This window comes from Danio aesculapii, chromosome 11 (assembly GCF_903798145.1).
Source record: "Danio aesculapii chromosome 11, fDanAes4.1, whole genome shotgun sequence".
NCBI classification, from domain to species: Eukaryota; Metazoa; Chordata; class Actinopteri; order Cypriniformes; family Danionidae; genus Danio; species Danio aesculapii.
Window position 1 is genome coordinate 994,626 of NC_079445.1, and position 17,099 is coordinate 1,011,724.

At 38.5% G+C, this 17,099-nt stretch overlaps 1 protein-coding gene across 1 annotated transcript in view; it reads right to left on the reverse strand.

Annotated features, from left to right (window-relative positions):
• Positions 1-17,099, reverse strand: part of slc6a11b (solute carrier family 6 member 11b) — a 34,691-nt gene that overhangs the window by 12,425 nt on the left and 5,167 nt on the right. Inside the window, 8 exon segments of the mRNA XM_056467811.1 lie at positions 1,842-1,966; positions 4,533-4,545; positions 4,548-4,619; positions 4,622-4,634; positions 10,430-10,564; positions 15,638-15,770; positions 16,862-16,935; positions 16,937-16,944. Of these exon segments, the coding sequence (XP_056323786.1) occupies positions 1,842-1,966; positions 4,533-4,545; positions 4,548-4,619; positions 4,622-4,634; positions 10,430-10,564; positions 15,638-15,770; positions 16,862-16,935; positions 16,937-16,944 (573 nt within the window).

A 17,099-nucleotide genomic window follows, 5' to 3' on the forward strand; every position in this document is an offset into this window, starting at 1 on the left:
CCCATACACTACGGCTAATTTAGTTCATCAATTCCCCTATAGCGCATGTGTTTGGACTGTGGGGGAAACCGGAGCACCCGGAGGAAACGCATGCTAACATGGGGAGAACATGCAAACTCCACACAGAAATGCCAACTGGCCTATCCAGTGTGTGTTTCCCAAACAACAACATAACTCACGGCTGAACTATCATAGTACGATGCATCGTTTGGGAAAAGAACGATGTAGTGACGAGTGTTTCCCAAAACATGTAGTTCTTTGTCGCAGATCCATCATCTGAACCACGTTAGCTAAAGTAAAACGCCCATAATGATGTTCTAAACAGGGTGGAGGAACTACTTCCATCATTTCTTAGTGCAGATTATATTGTTTTACACAAACACACATTTAAAATCAAATCCAATATTAGTTTTGCTTGAAACATGCACTCGCTTTTCATATTAATTGAAATATATATAAATGGCACATTTAGTTTCCTTTACAAATATTATTGAGAACATTACATAGTCTGTTCTAAAAGATAAAACCGCTAACAAAACTAACACATATTCTAATCTCATATATGAATCATATGAATAAATAAATAAATAATGAGGCTATAAATTTAATTTAATATTTATTATTTATTAGGAAACTAAAAAAATCACATTTTAATAATAATATTAATGATGATGACGATTATTATTATTTAGTAGGATATTGTTTATTTATTTATTTATTTATTTTTAAAGTCTACTTTTACAATTTGACATGTAAACCACTGCAGAAATGTTCTAACCAACAGGACCATGTCATATCCAGTACAGATACATTTCTTAATAAATACCCCACTATAAATGAAAAGCATTAGCGTATGCTATGTTTTTTGTGTTCACAAGCTTTGGAGACGTAACATAAACTCCGTATTTAAATAATAGGTCACCTACAGCTTTCGTCATGAGGCTGTGTTCAAAATGACATCAATGTTTTCAAAGTGCACTGCGAAGGGAGCACAACTGTAAACATGAAGATCGGTAAAACTGAACTGTAAATATACTTTGAAAGCAAACTACACTTAAGAGTGATGACTTTAATGCTTTATTATTCTTAATCATTCCAAGTTTAAATGTTAGAATGTTCTAAATGAATAGGGCATAAGGGGGGATAAGTGGAAATAGATCACAGCCAGGAACTGTTTCTAACTACAGAACTTGCGACCTTAGTTGGCTAACGATGGTTTTGGGAAACGCACCCCAGGATTCGAACCAGCGACCTTCTTGCTGTGAGGCCACAGTGCTAACCACCCAATATAGCGATTATTATTATATCTTAATAAAGAACTAACAATGTTTATTATGACAGATGCTATATTTGACCAAAAAATAGCATTTTTCCAAAGCAGTGCATATAGAAGATATATAGTATTTAATACCCAAACACACACACACACACACACACACTCACACCAACTTCAACTGTTTTCGATTTGTAAAGAAAAAGCACACTTGATTTGATGCTTCTTAAACAAAACGTGTGTTAAAAAATACTCATATTAATTCCCATTTGTTAAAATCCGACTATTTTTTCTTATTAATGTTTCTCTTTCTGAATAATACCCATCAAAGAGTATCTCAGCCACTTTTACAGTTGCTCTATAGTGATAAATAAGTAATGCTGATTTGTTGAATAAGTCATACAATAAAAAGCTTTTTCTGAGAAGTGCTTTAAATTGCATGAGTGCAAACACTCCAGATACTGTACTGCACATATACAGCATGTCTGGCACATGCATTGCTTTCCTACATAAAGCTAAAGCAGCATTTTACAAATGAAGTGAAGGTTTAATTGGGATCTCAGCTCACCTGACTCTGCTACTGCCTCAATGGGTACGTTCTGTTCATACGCCATAAAGCCCAGGACAGAAAAGATGGCAAATCCTGCCACAAAACTGGTGCCACTGTTCAGACAGCAGAGCATGAGGCAGTCCCTGAAAAACACAGAAGAGTGCATAAATATTCACCCCCCTTTAAAATCAATAGCTATGTCTCCATTCGTCTATTCTTTTGGATTATTGCAAAGGTAAAACTAAGAAACATGATGTGTATAATATTGAAAATGTGCATAAAATTGTATGCACACTAGTGAGTGAGTAGGATTATGTTTTTATGTGATTAAATAAATGTGCATAAACTGATTTAGTGAATAAACTCTGTGTATGTGCTTCATCAGGATGCGTGATGTGACTGAGGTTTTCACAGATGATGATCAGATAAAATGTGAAAAAAAAAAAAACACCAGTTGAGTTTGCCCATATTTGACCCAACATTAAGTTATAAACAACCCAGCATTTTCTACAGTGCGGTTTCTGAAGTGAAATCTCTCCATGGGTGAGCTGATTTTAACGACAACTCATCAATCTTTAATCTTTTAGTTTATTTTTGGAATAGGAATCTTCATTCATTCATATTTCCTTCTGCTTAGTCCCTTATTTATCAGGGGTCGCCACAGCGGAATGAACCGCCAACTATTCTGGCATATGTTTTACGGATTGCTCTTTCAGCTGCATCCAGTACTGGGAAAGGAACTCTAAACTCTAAAGCTGTTAATCAATTGGAGGGGTTGTTTAAACCCAATGTTGAGTCAAATATGGACAAAACAACAGCTGGGTTAAAAGATTTTAAATAAGATTTTAATATAAATGAAAAAAACTATTTAACAGAGTGGTTTGTCCATGTTTGACCCAACTCCTGGTTGCAACAACCCAATATATACATTCATTCATTCATTCATTTTCCTTTCGCTTAGTCATTTATTCATCAGGAGTTGCCACTGCAGAATGAACCACCAACTATTCCAGCATGTTTTACACAAAGGATGCCCTTCCAGCTGCAACCCAGTACTGGGAAACACCCATATACACTCATTCACACACAAACACACACACACTTATCCACTACGGCCAATTTAGTTTATTCAATTCCCCTATAGCGCATGTATTTGGACTGTGGGGGAAACCGGAGCACCGGGTTCTTCATCTGTAATTAGAAATTGTGCATGAGTTTAAAAGGTTTTCATATGCATATTTCACATTGATTTGCCATGCTGACCAAGAGAAAGTGACTTTGAATTGTGACTGAATTCCAAGAAATCAGCCAATCTGCTAATGTGACGAATTTAGAGGAAAGAATAGAGATCCAGCAGTCTCTGTGCTTCAGCAGACAGAAGACGGTGTTAAATATTTGATGATTCAGCAGTGGTTTGCCTGAAGGCATGACAGAGATGAAGAATCCTAAGTCCTGTTTATGAGTGAACAATTAAAAATCTGATCACTCAAAAACTGCATCTTCACTGAACTTGAGCAGTTCTATAAGGAATGGAGGATCATTGCAGTAACAGAACTTTAAAAAGACATGCAGAAAATGCATTCTTCACTGCAGATGTTACATAGTGATATGAAGAGGAACAATGCATATCAATTATGAATTAAATCATCAGTAATCCAGCATTATATATGTCCAGAGCTCATACTGGATTAGATTAAACCCACAGTGTTTCTATCTAAAGATGTGAATTATATTTATGTGCAAGCTGGAATTTAGCATCAAGCATTTGAGAATAAAGCTGCGCTTCCATCCAATGAGAACAAAAGAGAAGTCAATCATCCTGAAGAACTTGCACAAATAATCATCAGAGAAATGTAGTTTGGAGAAGCCGCTGTGGTCTTTTTTCTTCTCTAATAAACGAGTTCTTGACCTCAGAAGACGAAACACAAGAGAAATGGTTATCTTCAATCCAGGCCATTTCTCACTAGCTCAAAGTCATCACGGGATTCTCTCACCACTTTTCTTGCCATCAAATGTACTAAATGGATCAGAAATTGGTGCGTTCATGTGTGAGAGCTGGGGGGTGTGTGTAAGTCATGAACTTTGATTATATTCAGATGCGTTCCCAAATTAGGCCATGAAAAAGATGTGTGCATAAGTTTACACCCCCTTATAGAGTTAGCAGAATTTAGTCATTTAGAGAGGAAAATCTGATGTTGTCTTCATTTTGTTGGATTATAAGATATGCCTCCAGCCAAAGATGCGAATCAATACTGCATAAATGTGACATGTGCATATTGCATAGTAAAGCAAATAAAAAAAAAATATATAATATATATATATATTTGCTTTAAAAACTGGCGCTCTGTAAAGTTTTAAAGGGTTAATAGAAAACTACCAGCCTGATCTCACGAGAAAACGTAAGTATTTTACGTTTTGACAGTTTAGTGGCTAATTCGTATGAATTCGTACGAGTTTAGTCATACGAAATTGTACGAATTTAAAAAGGAGGTGTGGCACCCAACCCCACCCCTAAACCCAACCGTCATTGGAGGATGAGCAAATCGTACTTAATTGTACGAATTAGATCGTACAAATTCGTACGAATTAGCCACTAAATCAAAAAGTTACGAGTTGCCGTGAGATTGTGTTGAAATACAGTGTTTTTTTATCTTGAATAGATTTTAGTCGTGTTGGAGAGCAAAAAAAAGTGCTTGTCGGGACTCTGACCTGTAGCAGTGTTGTTGTAGCTGTTGTAGCTGCCGAGAGCTGTTAAACAACCCAGACATATAGCATATGAAAAGAAGATCTGCGTGCCGCATCCACCCATACCTGCAATAATTAATAACACATGCATAACTCACATTATTTATTATACCGTCACTGCAAAAAAAAGTAAAGAGGCTGAATGGAGGAGGCTCGTTCTTCATCCTCCGCGCTGCAGATGCTCTGTTTAACTGTTTTCTCGCTAGTGAAGCGTTCAGTTTGTACACTTACAGAGTCCACCATGTAAATAGCAAATGCACCATGGAGAGACGCAACTGACTGTTAAAGAGAATGAGAGATGAGGTTTGATGCACGTTATGCTCAAAACACACCCAGAACTCATTAAGAGAATAAGCACAACCCTGTTAGACCGGACACGGCCTTAATGCTTTAGCACCATGCGCTTTATACTTTGCGCTTAGATCGTTAAAATGACTTTCAACAACAGTGCCCTACTTTCCTCGAAAAACTGATTTTGATTCTGATGCAATGGTCTCCTCGCCTGCATTAGGCTACCAGAGTGCATAAAAGCCCTGAATAAAGTCATTCTGCCCCACAGAGGGCCAGAAGTGTAAAATGTGGCCATAGCGGATCTATGAGGGTCGGTGGAAAAATAAACCAGCAGCTCTTTAATACGCTCTCACATCACCATTGAGCCACTAATCTCCTTACTGGAGAAACAATGGAGAACTCAGAGTATTTGATGTGTCCAGCGGTTACCATGGCAACCCTTCTGACCTCACAAACACACAGCAAGAACATCCAGTCTACGGCATGCTCATTTACATTCTTATTTTAACATTCGGCTTCACCCCGTCACATTCTCTAAAAGCTGCTTATTGATGTTGTGGCTAACTTGGAGGTTTGTTTTGTCTTGTTTTAGCAGGAAATTGGAGCGTTTTCATATTCAAATTACAATAATATTGATTAACAGTTTATAATAAGGTTGTAATCGTTAATGTATTTACAGACATGAAAGAAACAATGAACAATACATTCATTACAGTATTTGTTCATGTTAATGAAATCATTGATTGTTAGTTCATGTTAACTCACGGTGCGTTAACTAATGCTAACTAGCATGAATTCGGATTTTAATTGTAAATGTTGAGCTATGAATAATAAATGCTGTACAAGTATTGTTCATAATTAGCTCACGTTAGTAAATACAGCAGGGAAAATAAGTGCACGTTGTCATGTTTTTTTCCTGGGAATTATATTTCTAAAGGAGCTGTAGACATGGAATTGAAGCAGATTTTGGTAAAAACCCAAACAATACAAACACAAAAATAAAACAAAACTGAGAAATGCGTCGTGTGTAATAACAATGGAATGACAGAAGGAGAAAGTGCTGAACTACTGAAACGTATTTAATACTTTATATATATATATAAAAGGCTTGTTTGGTGCTGCAGCTTAAAGACGCCTCTCATATGGAGAAAGTCACATGCATTGCTCAGGTGTGAGACTTCAACAGAGTGTCAAACTCTTGATGGTTCTGTGGGTCTTGTCTATCAAATCTGAGCTTTATTTAATATTCTCTATTGGATTGGGGTTAGGTGATTGGCTGGGCCATTCTACAGCTTGATTTTCTTTCTCTGAAAGCATCCGAGAGTCTCCTTGGCTGTGTTTTGGATCATTATCTAGCTGAAATGTCCACCCTGGTTTCATCTTCATCCTCCTGCTTATGTAGATGTTGGACTGAAGCAGCTGATATTCATTTACAGGGCAGAGGGTTGTTGAAGAACTACTGAGAGATTTCAGCTCCTTCACCTTTGTTCACGTGTTCAACACTTTTTCCCTGCGTCATTTCACTTTATTACACATAAATTCATTTGTAATCAAATTAGATTTGTTTTCTTTGCATATATGGATTTCTTTGGTTGCAATAAACATCCGGGGAAAATTTCATGTCAACAGCACCATATCTATTTATATAGTAAATGGTGACATGCTCAGTACTATTTTCCCCACTGTACATTAACTAATAAAACCTTATTGTAAAGTGTGACCGAATAACATTTTAAAATGTATATATTGTTTTTCATATTCATACATATATATTGACATTAAATTATCTTAATTAAGACACTATTTTGACAATATTTATTTATTCTGAGTGAGATATTGTCAATTACTAATGATCAATAATCGTTATCATTTTAACTCGTGTAATCAGAGCTAATTAGTTGGTTGATAAAGTTTCGTCCAACAACAAACTCTGGTGGTATTTTGCGTATTATTAAGTAGCTCATGAAAATACTAGTGTATTTCAGTGTTTAATTTTAAAGTTTTTATTTTTTTGGTTCAGGTACTAGGTATGAAGCTTATGTTTACCTGCTGATACAGTATGTTAGACTTTGTAATGTACAGTAACAGCATTAAAAATGTCACTACACTGTAAACAAAATCCATAAATTAACAGTTTTTTAGCCATATTTTATGATTTATGTTTTTATTTTGGTTTTCCACTATTCATTTCTGCATTTTAAATTGCATAGTGGGATCTTGATCTTTCTTCCAACAACTTTTGACCTTGAAAAGTTGTAAAAAAAGTGACTTTTCTGCACATTTGCAATAGTTTGCAGGACTATATTGTGTGTGTGGTGTTGTATATTACGCTACAGAAACCTTGTAATAAACTGCAGCACATTTTTCTGTTATTCTACACACTTATCTTTCTAGATATTAGTTCTGATCCATTATATTACGATTATACTAGGAATATCAATAAAAGTCACGTTGTTAAACTGTAGAGTTGAATTTTCAGCATCAGAAGTGGACAGAGCAGAGATCAACATCCCATAATGCAATTCACCACCGCAAAATACATCTAAAATACGGAAACTGTTCATAACAGATATATTTTAACAGTGTAGTTCACCACATTATCACTGAAAAGCAAGCACTTGATACTTGTGTAGTTTTCCATGCGGTTTGAAGCTCTCTGGCACCGATCGCTGAACTGCGTGGTGAGATTGTAAAGGAAGTTGGTGAATAAAACAACGGTGCACAGAGAAAGTGAACAGACCTCTTATTGTGCGGCATGAAAGCTAATTAAACACTGGAGGCGCCCCATCGCCAAACAGCAGCCTTTTATCACCCGCTGTCTTTCTCTGCGTCTCCTTTATGTCTCTCGCTCTCTCAGGCCATCGATATCCTTCACATACATTCCTGCTTTCTGTTCACTGGGATGATTAAACCCTGATTTACACTCATCTCCATGTGTGGATGTCCTATAGTCCCAATAAATGACCCCAGAGTTCCTGCATCCGGGACAGCCTGTGCTTTCAGTGCATCACCAGAGATACATGTGGAAAACTATTCATTTTCCTTCGGCTTACTCTCAGAGGTTGTCACAGCGGAATGAACCGCCAACTATTCCAGCATATGTTTTACACAGCAGAAGCCACAACACAGTACTGGGAAACACCCATACACACTCATTCACAAACACACTCATACACTACGGCTAATTTAGTTCATGAAATTCACCTATAGTGCATGTGTTTGGACTGTGGGGAAACCGGAGCACCTGGAGGAAACCCACGCCAACCATGGGGAGAACATGCAAACTCTTGAATAATTGATTTAGTTAATATAGAATAATAATTAAGTAAGGGATAAATTACACCCAGGAGGTTGTTATCGTAGAATAAAGCCAGACAGGTTTATCAGCAGCTCGATGTGAAGCACAGCACTGTTGTAGAAGACTGAAGGGTTTATTCTGAGAAAACGAACCATCCTGGATGTCCTTTATCCTGCTTATTACATGGCTATTTGCCACAAAACAGCTGATGGACTATACAACTAACCTGGGCATTATTTATACACTAGATGGCGCCAAACAGTCATTAAACGCAAAGCTGACAGAAACGAAAACAGCTGATGGAGTATACAATAACCTGCACATTATTCAGACACTAGATGGCGCCAAACAGTCAAAAACACAAAGCTGACAGAAACTAAAACAGCTGATGGAGTATACACTAACCTGTGCATTATTCAGACACTAGATGGCGCCAAACAGTCATAAACACAAAGCTGACAGAAAACTAAAACAGCTGATGGAGTATACACTAACCTGTGCATTATTCAGACACTAGATGGCGCCAAACAGTCATAAACACAAAGCTGACAGAATGAAAAACAGCTGATGGAGTATACACTAACCTGTGCTTGATTTAGATAATAGATGGCACAAAACATTCAAAAATGTAAAGCTCACAAACGAAAGCAAGCTAAATGGAGCATGTACTAACCATAAACTAACCACTAACTATAAAGTTACTTTGAAAAGTCATGACTGACCAATCAGAATCGAGTACTCCTGACAGCCGTGTAATAAGACAAAAAACACAGGTTAATCTGGGTACTTAATTACAAATTACAGAATAATGTTGACTGAATGCATTTACATCCATATTTATAAGCTTGTCTGGCAACATCTTGTAATCGAATAATACATAGGTTAGTGTCTGCTCAATTCAGCCGTTTATATTACTATAATAAAAACCTCAGAATGTTATGATTGACCAACCAGAATCAAGTATTTCAGAGAGCTGTGTAATAAGCATATATGATCCCTGCAACCTTACATAAAGTCTACACACTTCCCACAGGATTCCAATGCAAATGTAATCAGTTCTTTGCTTGGAAGAGTCACTCAAGCATTTATTTTGACTTAACATTAATGAAGAGAGGTTTCGGAAGGACTTAACATTTCAGAAAATCAAGTATAACTGCATTTCCAATACACGCAGAAGCACACAGGTCAAAGATTTATGTAATTAATGAAATCCTGGCCTATTGTGATTTAATACAACCCCTAACTAGTAGTTTCTGTTTTAATTCAACTGATGCTTTGCAAAAGCAATGGCAATTTTGTGCTTTAAAGACGTCTAATAGACATCTAAACATACACATTCTGACTAAATCAAGGCTAAATTTGGACTCTCAGTGAAAATTCTATAGACAATAGTCCAAAAATAGACCAAAAGCCCTCTGTTAAGCCGTTTTGACAGAGTCTACATTGTAAAAAAGCTACAGAAATAAAGATGAATTGAATTGAATCAATAAGACAGACCTGGCTATTTCTGTCTATTTGATGACTAGTGTGTTTTTGGACTATTGTTGATGACATCTATTAGATTTTGAGACAGACTAAACTGTTAAAACACTTACACTATCAACCAAGGAGATCTCAATGGAGATATGTGCACAGGGCTACATTTTTGGGAACAGTGAAATAAGTGGTCAAGGCTATGTCTGCTTTGCAGCTTTTTTTTTCTTCGTAAATCCACTAGATGTCGATGTGTGCACATTCTTTGACCATCTCAAAAACATTACTGGGCCACATTTTGCTCATGCAGGTCTTTCTCCAAACTAGAAGAGAAAAGCACATTGCGACTGTGTGCTTATACCATTTCACACAACTATTTGACGCCATACAAGGCGAGCTACCGAGCAAACTGACTGCTCCTGGAAAAGCTGTCCACACAGAGGTAATTGGGTCAACAGATTTCGCGAAAAGGAAAAGAAGTTGTTACCTGTGTCATACTGCCCCATAGGGTTTGTTTTACCTACAAAATGCAACCAGACATACTGCCAGGGAATATACAGTATTTGCGGCTTCCCAAAAATGTAGCACATATTCCCAATGAGACTGTGTTGGACATTACTGTTTTTCAACATTTGAACAACTGGAAAATTACTTACTTTGCATATTATGGGTTGATTGATGTTAGCTGTTAAAGAAGGTAAATTAAATATATATATACTATCTCAAAATGTTGTTGAGCAATAATGGATGAAGAGCTGGGTGTTAAATCTATAAAAAATGCAGATAAAAGCGTTTGTACCTGAGGGTCTGAGAGTCGAGAGATATCGGGATACAGGTAGAACTTTATTCCATTAGCGGCTCCAGGCAGCGTGATTCCTCGGAGAAGGAGGATCAACAGCATGAAATACGGAAAGGTTGCAGTGACGTACACCACCTGCAGGGGGAAACATGTACTATATTTCACTGCATATAAACACTGGAATTAGAGCGATAATGCTAGAGACACTCGGTCTATACCAGGGGTGTCCAAACTCGGTCCTGCAGGGCCGGTGTCCTGCTGAGTTTAGCTCCAACTTATTTCAACACACCTGACAGGAAGTTTCTAGTATAAGTAGTAAGAGCCTGATTAGCGGGTTCAGGTGTGTTTGATTAGGGTTGAAGCTAACCTCTCCAGGACAACGGCCCTCCAGGACAGAGATCGGACAACTCTGGTCTATACAAACCACTCATTCAGTCAACTGTACATTTACCAATAATCATAAAGTAAATGTTATAAATTCTGTAATTGATTCATTTGTGTAGTTTTAAACCTGTATTTATTATTATTATTATTATTATTATTATTATTATTATTATTATTATTATTATTACTACTATATTAATGTTATTATTATTTATTTTTTGTCACACAATGGACAATAATAACCTGTGGGTAATCATGCATCACTTTTTAGCGATATGCATATTTGCGATATTTTGATCACTTTGACATGTAATCTCTAATGCACACATACAGATACAGAACATGAACAGAACTTGGTCACACTTTATTTTAAGGTACAATTCTCGCTATTAACAAAGTCTAAAGCTGTGGTTTCACTACGGTTTGAGCATGCAAATTTCTGTCGTGCGGTTCTGCGAAAAGGGTCGGGATTAAAGGAAATGATGAGACATTTAAAAAAGCGAGCGATTGCTTTATATTTTCATAGCAGGTCATGTTTTGATCTTCGATTGGGTTTCATGAAGTCACGTAATGCGATTCGCAGGTCCTTTCACAAAGCTTGAACTTGCAAAGCAGTGAAACTGCGAAACGAGCACGAGCTTGCATTTTGAGTCCGTCGCATTCGTTTACATATGAATGGAAGCTATGGGGCGAAAAGTACAGTGTGACCGCAGCTTTAGACTAACTAACTGACTGACTTTTAGCTCAGTAAACTACTAAATTGCTGCTTATTGATAAGTATTAAGGTAGTAGCTGGGTTTAAGTATTGGGGTAGAGCTGGTTTGCTTAAAATCAATTATCTTTACTGCCTGATATGAAGTGCAGACAAGAAGCACTGTATTAAATTCCATTGTGCTATGCCATGTCTTAAAAATAAGCAAATAAATGTTACCATGATATTGTCAATGGTGTTAAGTTATTGCTCCTGACGGCACTTGTGTTTGAATGATCATTCATCTCGTTTTACGCTTGAACAACTAAACTAAGCCATTTTAAATGGACTATATTTGAACTAAATTACATTATCGATGCTGTAAAGAAACCGTATGAATTTGAAAACAGTCACATCGACCTTTCACCGCAAGTTTATTGGTGACTGAAAAAACACTTGAGCTGTGTCCGAAATTTCATACTTCCATACTAAATAGTACACTGAAAACAGTATGCAGTCTGAGTAGTATGTCCGAATTCATAGAACTCGAAAACAGTATGTAAGAAGTACCCGGATGACTGTCTACTTCCGGCGAGAATTCATGAATGCGAGTGAAGCGATGCAACTGATGCGAGTAGGTCACATGATGATGACGAAATGGCGCCTGTAGTACGTCCAAGTTTCCATTCATACCACTAACATTCATACTGTATAGAACGTACTTTTCTAATGGCTGAGTAGTATGTTTAAATTCAAATGCACCTACTGAGTAGTAGGCGCATTTGAGACGCAGCCTTGGCATGTATATAGCCCATTGGCCCTTAATTAAAGTGTCACCCAAAATTTTGTATATTTGAAAATATTTCTTGATAATTAAGCCCATTGTGTGTGATGGGCTATCATGTGCAGATCTTACTAGTATACATTTAAAAGGAAGGGTTTGAGCACACGAGTGAGTGAGTGAATGAAGCAGTGCTCTTAAAGTGAAGGGGTTACAGAAGGCTCTGAGTGTCTGCCAGAGAGGGCAGGTTTTCTCCCAAAGCCTTAATTGGACACCAATTGAAAGAGTTACTCTCAGGGGGAGGAAGAGATGCAGGTCTGAGCCAGAGGTTTTGATGGAGGAAAAACACTCGACAGTCCAACAACCGCACATCAAATAGACAAAAATAGAATAGTCAGGCCACCATCATGTTGTGACTTGTCAACATGATGGTCACAGGCTTGAATTATTACCAAGTCTCAGCCAAAGAATGTAAGATCTTTGTCTCGCAAGCCACACAGAGGCTCGAATCCTCAGTCCAATCACATTGACAATGTTAGAAGATCACTGCATGATTCTTCTCCACTATACATCCAATTCCAGAACTTTAAAACGCTTTCGCATTCACGGTCCACAGAAATGAGTTCAACATTTTGAAGCTCTTTCAGGCCCGTGAACAAAACCACCCTTGGGGGCGGCACTAGGTTCTTGTTCCTCTGGCACCCAGTCAAGACCATACGAGGACAAGACAGAGTTTGTACACAAAAAGCCTTCTACTCTGTTTCCCTCTATAAGGATCCCAACTGGGTTGAGTTGGCAGTGTGGGAAAATGTGTGGCAAGGAAACGTACAATCACTTCAATATGACCTGGGTAATTTACTGTACCAAATGACAACAAACAAGTCTTCGCGACAAATGCGTGGCCCTTTAAGCCACTTTAGGAAGTTAATAAAACGTTTTGCACCAAACAATGCAAGAACCGTTGTCAATCTTACATTTAGTTATTAAGAAAATGCTTTTATCCAAAGTTACTTATAAATGAGGAGGCATTAAGCGACTCAACATGAAGAGGCAATATGTGCTACTTATACAAGAAACTGATATTGCCTGCAGAAATAGGAGCTAGAGTTAGAAGGGGGAGAGGGGAATTATTACTATTATTATTATTTATTTTTAATGAAGTACTCAAGTGCTCACCGAAGAAGAGACGTTTTCTAGGGATGCACCAAATTTAGGCTGCTGAAAGTGAACAACATAAAATGGTATTTTTGGTTTTAAGCCGAAAAAAGGTTATGCTGCACTTTACTGCCCAGAAGTGTTCAGTGTGCTGATTTCACACTCCCTCCTTGGTTATTGAATGGATATAAGCAGCATTCACACCAGAATCAGAAAGTTCTGCGCTATGAAACCCATTAATTTCATCGCGCCATGCGAAGGCTGGTTTGCTGATGTGTTGACTAAGTATGTATAATGCAATAAACCCATACTTATCTATGCATGAAACTCACATGCTCAGTGTAAAAAAGTCCACTCAAGTAACACACTTACAAGATATTTCTATGTAGTATACTTGTTCTTGCTGCTTGCAGCAGTTGCTAATGTGCTGTCTTGGCAACGCTATAAAATGACCCCTCTCAACATGTGTCAGTGCTATCTAAATTATTAAGTTAAACCTAAAACTCCTACAAAATTATATAATTTAATAAATAATAAATAATTATTAGAAACCATTTTCTGTTTCGGATTTCGGCCAAGCGCATCCAGAGTGTTCATTTTAGTGCAACCCAAGAGTTTCAGTTGCCATTTGAATGATAGCAGAGACTGAGCAGTCTGTCGGGGATCGGAAGAAGATCATTCCACCGCTGAAGAACAGTGAATGAAAAGGTTCTGGAAAGTGATATAGAGCCGCTCTAAATCTTGGTTACATCACTTAACAAAATAATCGCTGGGATAACACAAATAAAGAATGTTAATCTGAGACCTGTAAGAGTGAGCTCTTCGTCAAAGGAGATCCTTTAATCACCCTCACAGTGTGAGCAAGCCAAAGCCAGTCCAGCTCACTAATTCACACCCTTTTCAATAGTCTCATAAAATGATTACATATCCATATCCAAAAAACCATGGCCACTGCAATAAGGGAATCCCCTGCTAGGCTTTCAGCTGCATGCGTGTGGTTTTTCTCAATGAATGGCGCAATGTTTCAACTCGCCGTGAGACTCTGACGCATGCTGACTTTCTCCCAACTCTCCCCAGTCCAACATTTAAGCCCCGCATTCGCAGGTCAACCCCATGCCATAAATCTACCGCTGGCTTATGGGAGAATCGCAAACAACCACAAAAGGCCTGCGGTGAACAGCTTAGCAAATGTCCTGAATGCTGCAATCTGTATAGTGGTCAAAGGAGAGGAAGAAAGCAGTTTGCTCTCCACCAGACATTAATTCCTGACAGAAGGGAAGAGGCGAGCAGGAAACTCTGCATGCTCCTCATGAACGCTCCACTTTCCCCCTGTGAATACAGAAATCAATCTTGGACAGGCTGCTAAAGCCTTGCCATGAAGGAGCATTCTTTATCCCTTGCTTCACGGCCAAACAAAAGCCACTTCAGGAGATATAGGCCTTGCTGCCGAGCTTTTCTCCGGGACCTGTACAATGTGACCCATTTATTTTCCCCACACATCCCTCCTTCCTTTCTTCCCACTTCTTTCTGGCTCATTGAGTCTGTTAGACTTTCTTAAAGGCTGCTCGAAGAATAGAATCCAGAGGAAGGCTAGTGACTGAGCTGCAGAGATTGGCAGAGGGACACAGGCCATCATAATGCAATGGATTGTGGGTACAAGGCAAAGGCAGAGGAAGGCCAGAGCTGCATTTTGCGGTCCAGACACAGGGATAATGCAAACTGTTTGTTTTCCAAAGGCACTTTTTCAAAGTAGGTTGGTTCGAGTTTACCAATAAACCATTTGGTTATTGTGGGCATGCACCTACGTTCCGTTCGGCTTCTGGACGTCTGCCGAATTCTGCTCAATGGCCTTTTGGATGCCTGCCTGTCTGATATGCGCGTTGGCACTTCTGACAGCTGACGTTCTCCTCAATCCGCCTCCAAAGCCTCAAAGTGATTGAAATCTTTACACAGAGAATATTTGCAGATGACCGGATCCACAATGTCGCCGCACATACTGTGTGAGCATTCGACGTGTCAAAGTTGAGCTGATGACATCATTTGCGGGGATGGAATGTACATCTCACTTGCCCGATTGATTCTGTGCTGAATTGACCATTCATTCCAGTCTCTCATTGAGACATCTCCAACTCTCATTCTTTGGTTAACATCTACACACATCCAACACCGTTTCTGCTCACTGGACCTTTTGTTTTACCTTTCCCGTTGATTTGGGACCTTTCCAAATGCAGAAATAACATATGACCCAGGCTATAGCAAGACAGAGAGCGAGTTCCCAGCGAAGGCCGCCGACTTCTTCAATTCCAGAGGATATTTTGAGAACGCGGCGTCTGGAAGAAGACACATTCTGACATTAGCAATCAAGCAATAAAAATACAAGTCAGAGATTTTAGTCCAGTTTGGACTAAATTGGACTAGCTAACACCTATTTTGGATCTTGCCAAAACTTATAATCTATTAACTGTAAGTAGAGTACATGTAAACTTATTCTACTAATCCTAACCCTAATCGTCTTAACACAGGGGTCACCAATCTCAGTCCTGGAGGGCCGGTGTCCCTGCAGGGTTTAGCACCTACTTGCGTCAGCACACCTGCCTGGATGTTTCAAGTATACCTAGTAAGACCTTGATTAGCTTGTTTCAGGTGTGTTTGATTAGGGTTGGAGCTAAAATCTGCAGGACACCGGCCCTCCAGGAACAAGTTTGGTGACCACTGGTCTAACACTATATCGATAGTTAGCGTAAACTAAACCGAAAGTGCACAATGGCCACTCAGCAATGATCTCCATCAAGATTCTGAGAGACTCTGACTTCCAGGAGACTATTTGTCCCAACTATTTGTCTCAACTTTTAGGTGGTCTGAAGTTTTGTTTAACATTGACCGCTGATGACGCATTGAACTGCAAGATAGCAAAAGGAAAGTCGTGATTCTGTTTCTCGCACTGCCATTTATCATCTTTGACATGTTCTTGGGTGAAATCCACTGCCTAAGCCATGCCCCTTTGAGCAAACCTTCGCCATTCTTTAAGAACTGTCTGACCGCTAGCACTTGACTGCTTCCTCTGTATTTGGCCATGAATATGAAAACTCTGTGAAATAAACACGCTTTCTGTGGCCAAATTTGTGTCCATACCATTCCTTGCTGTGCGAGTGCCCTTTTGATGCTTGTTGACAACAGCATTGCAAAAAGAATGACAAATTATCAGAGAAAAAGGTTATGGATTTCCATGGATCCTAAACAGTGGTCAATTGCCCTGCACATAATCTGTGCCAGAAGTAGCCTGGAAAGTCAGTGTGACGCTGCGCATATTAATTTCTCCAATGGTGATCCCAGAGTCTGCCTGCCAAATGCTGATGTTCCCAGGAATACGGACAATATTATGCATGTAATGCTAGTGAACAGTCTGAATTATTATACTCACTCCCAAAACTCCATGACTGGTGATGTGGAATATGGGTTGGTGAAGTTGGCAATGCTTTCATTGTTAAAATCCACCACAGTTTTCTAGAAAGCGGGGTGTTAAAAACATTTCGTCAGTTTTTCGTTCATGCGTTAAAACGCTTTGTTCACACTTTATTTTAAGCTCAAATCCTCATGTTCACACATTAACAACTATGACTTTTAGCTCAAAAAATGTGCTGAGTATTAATAGGTTTAAG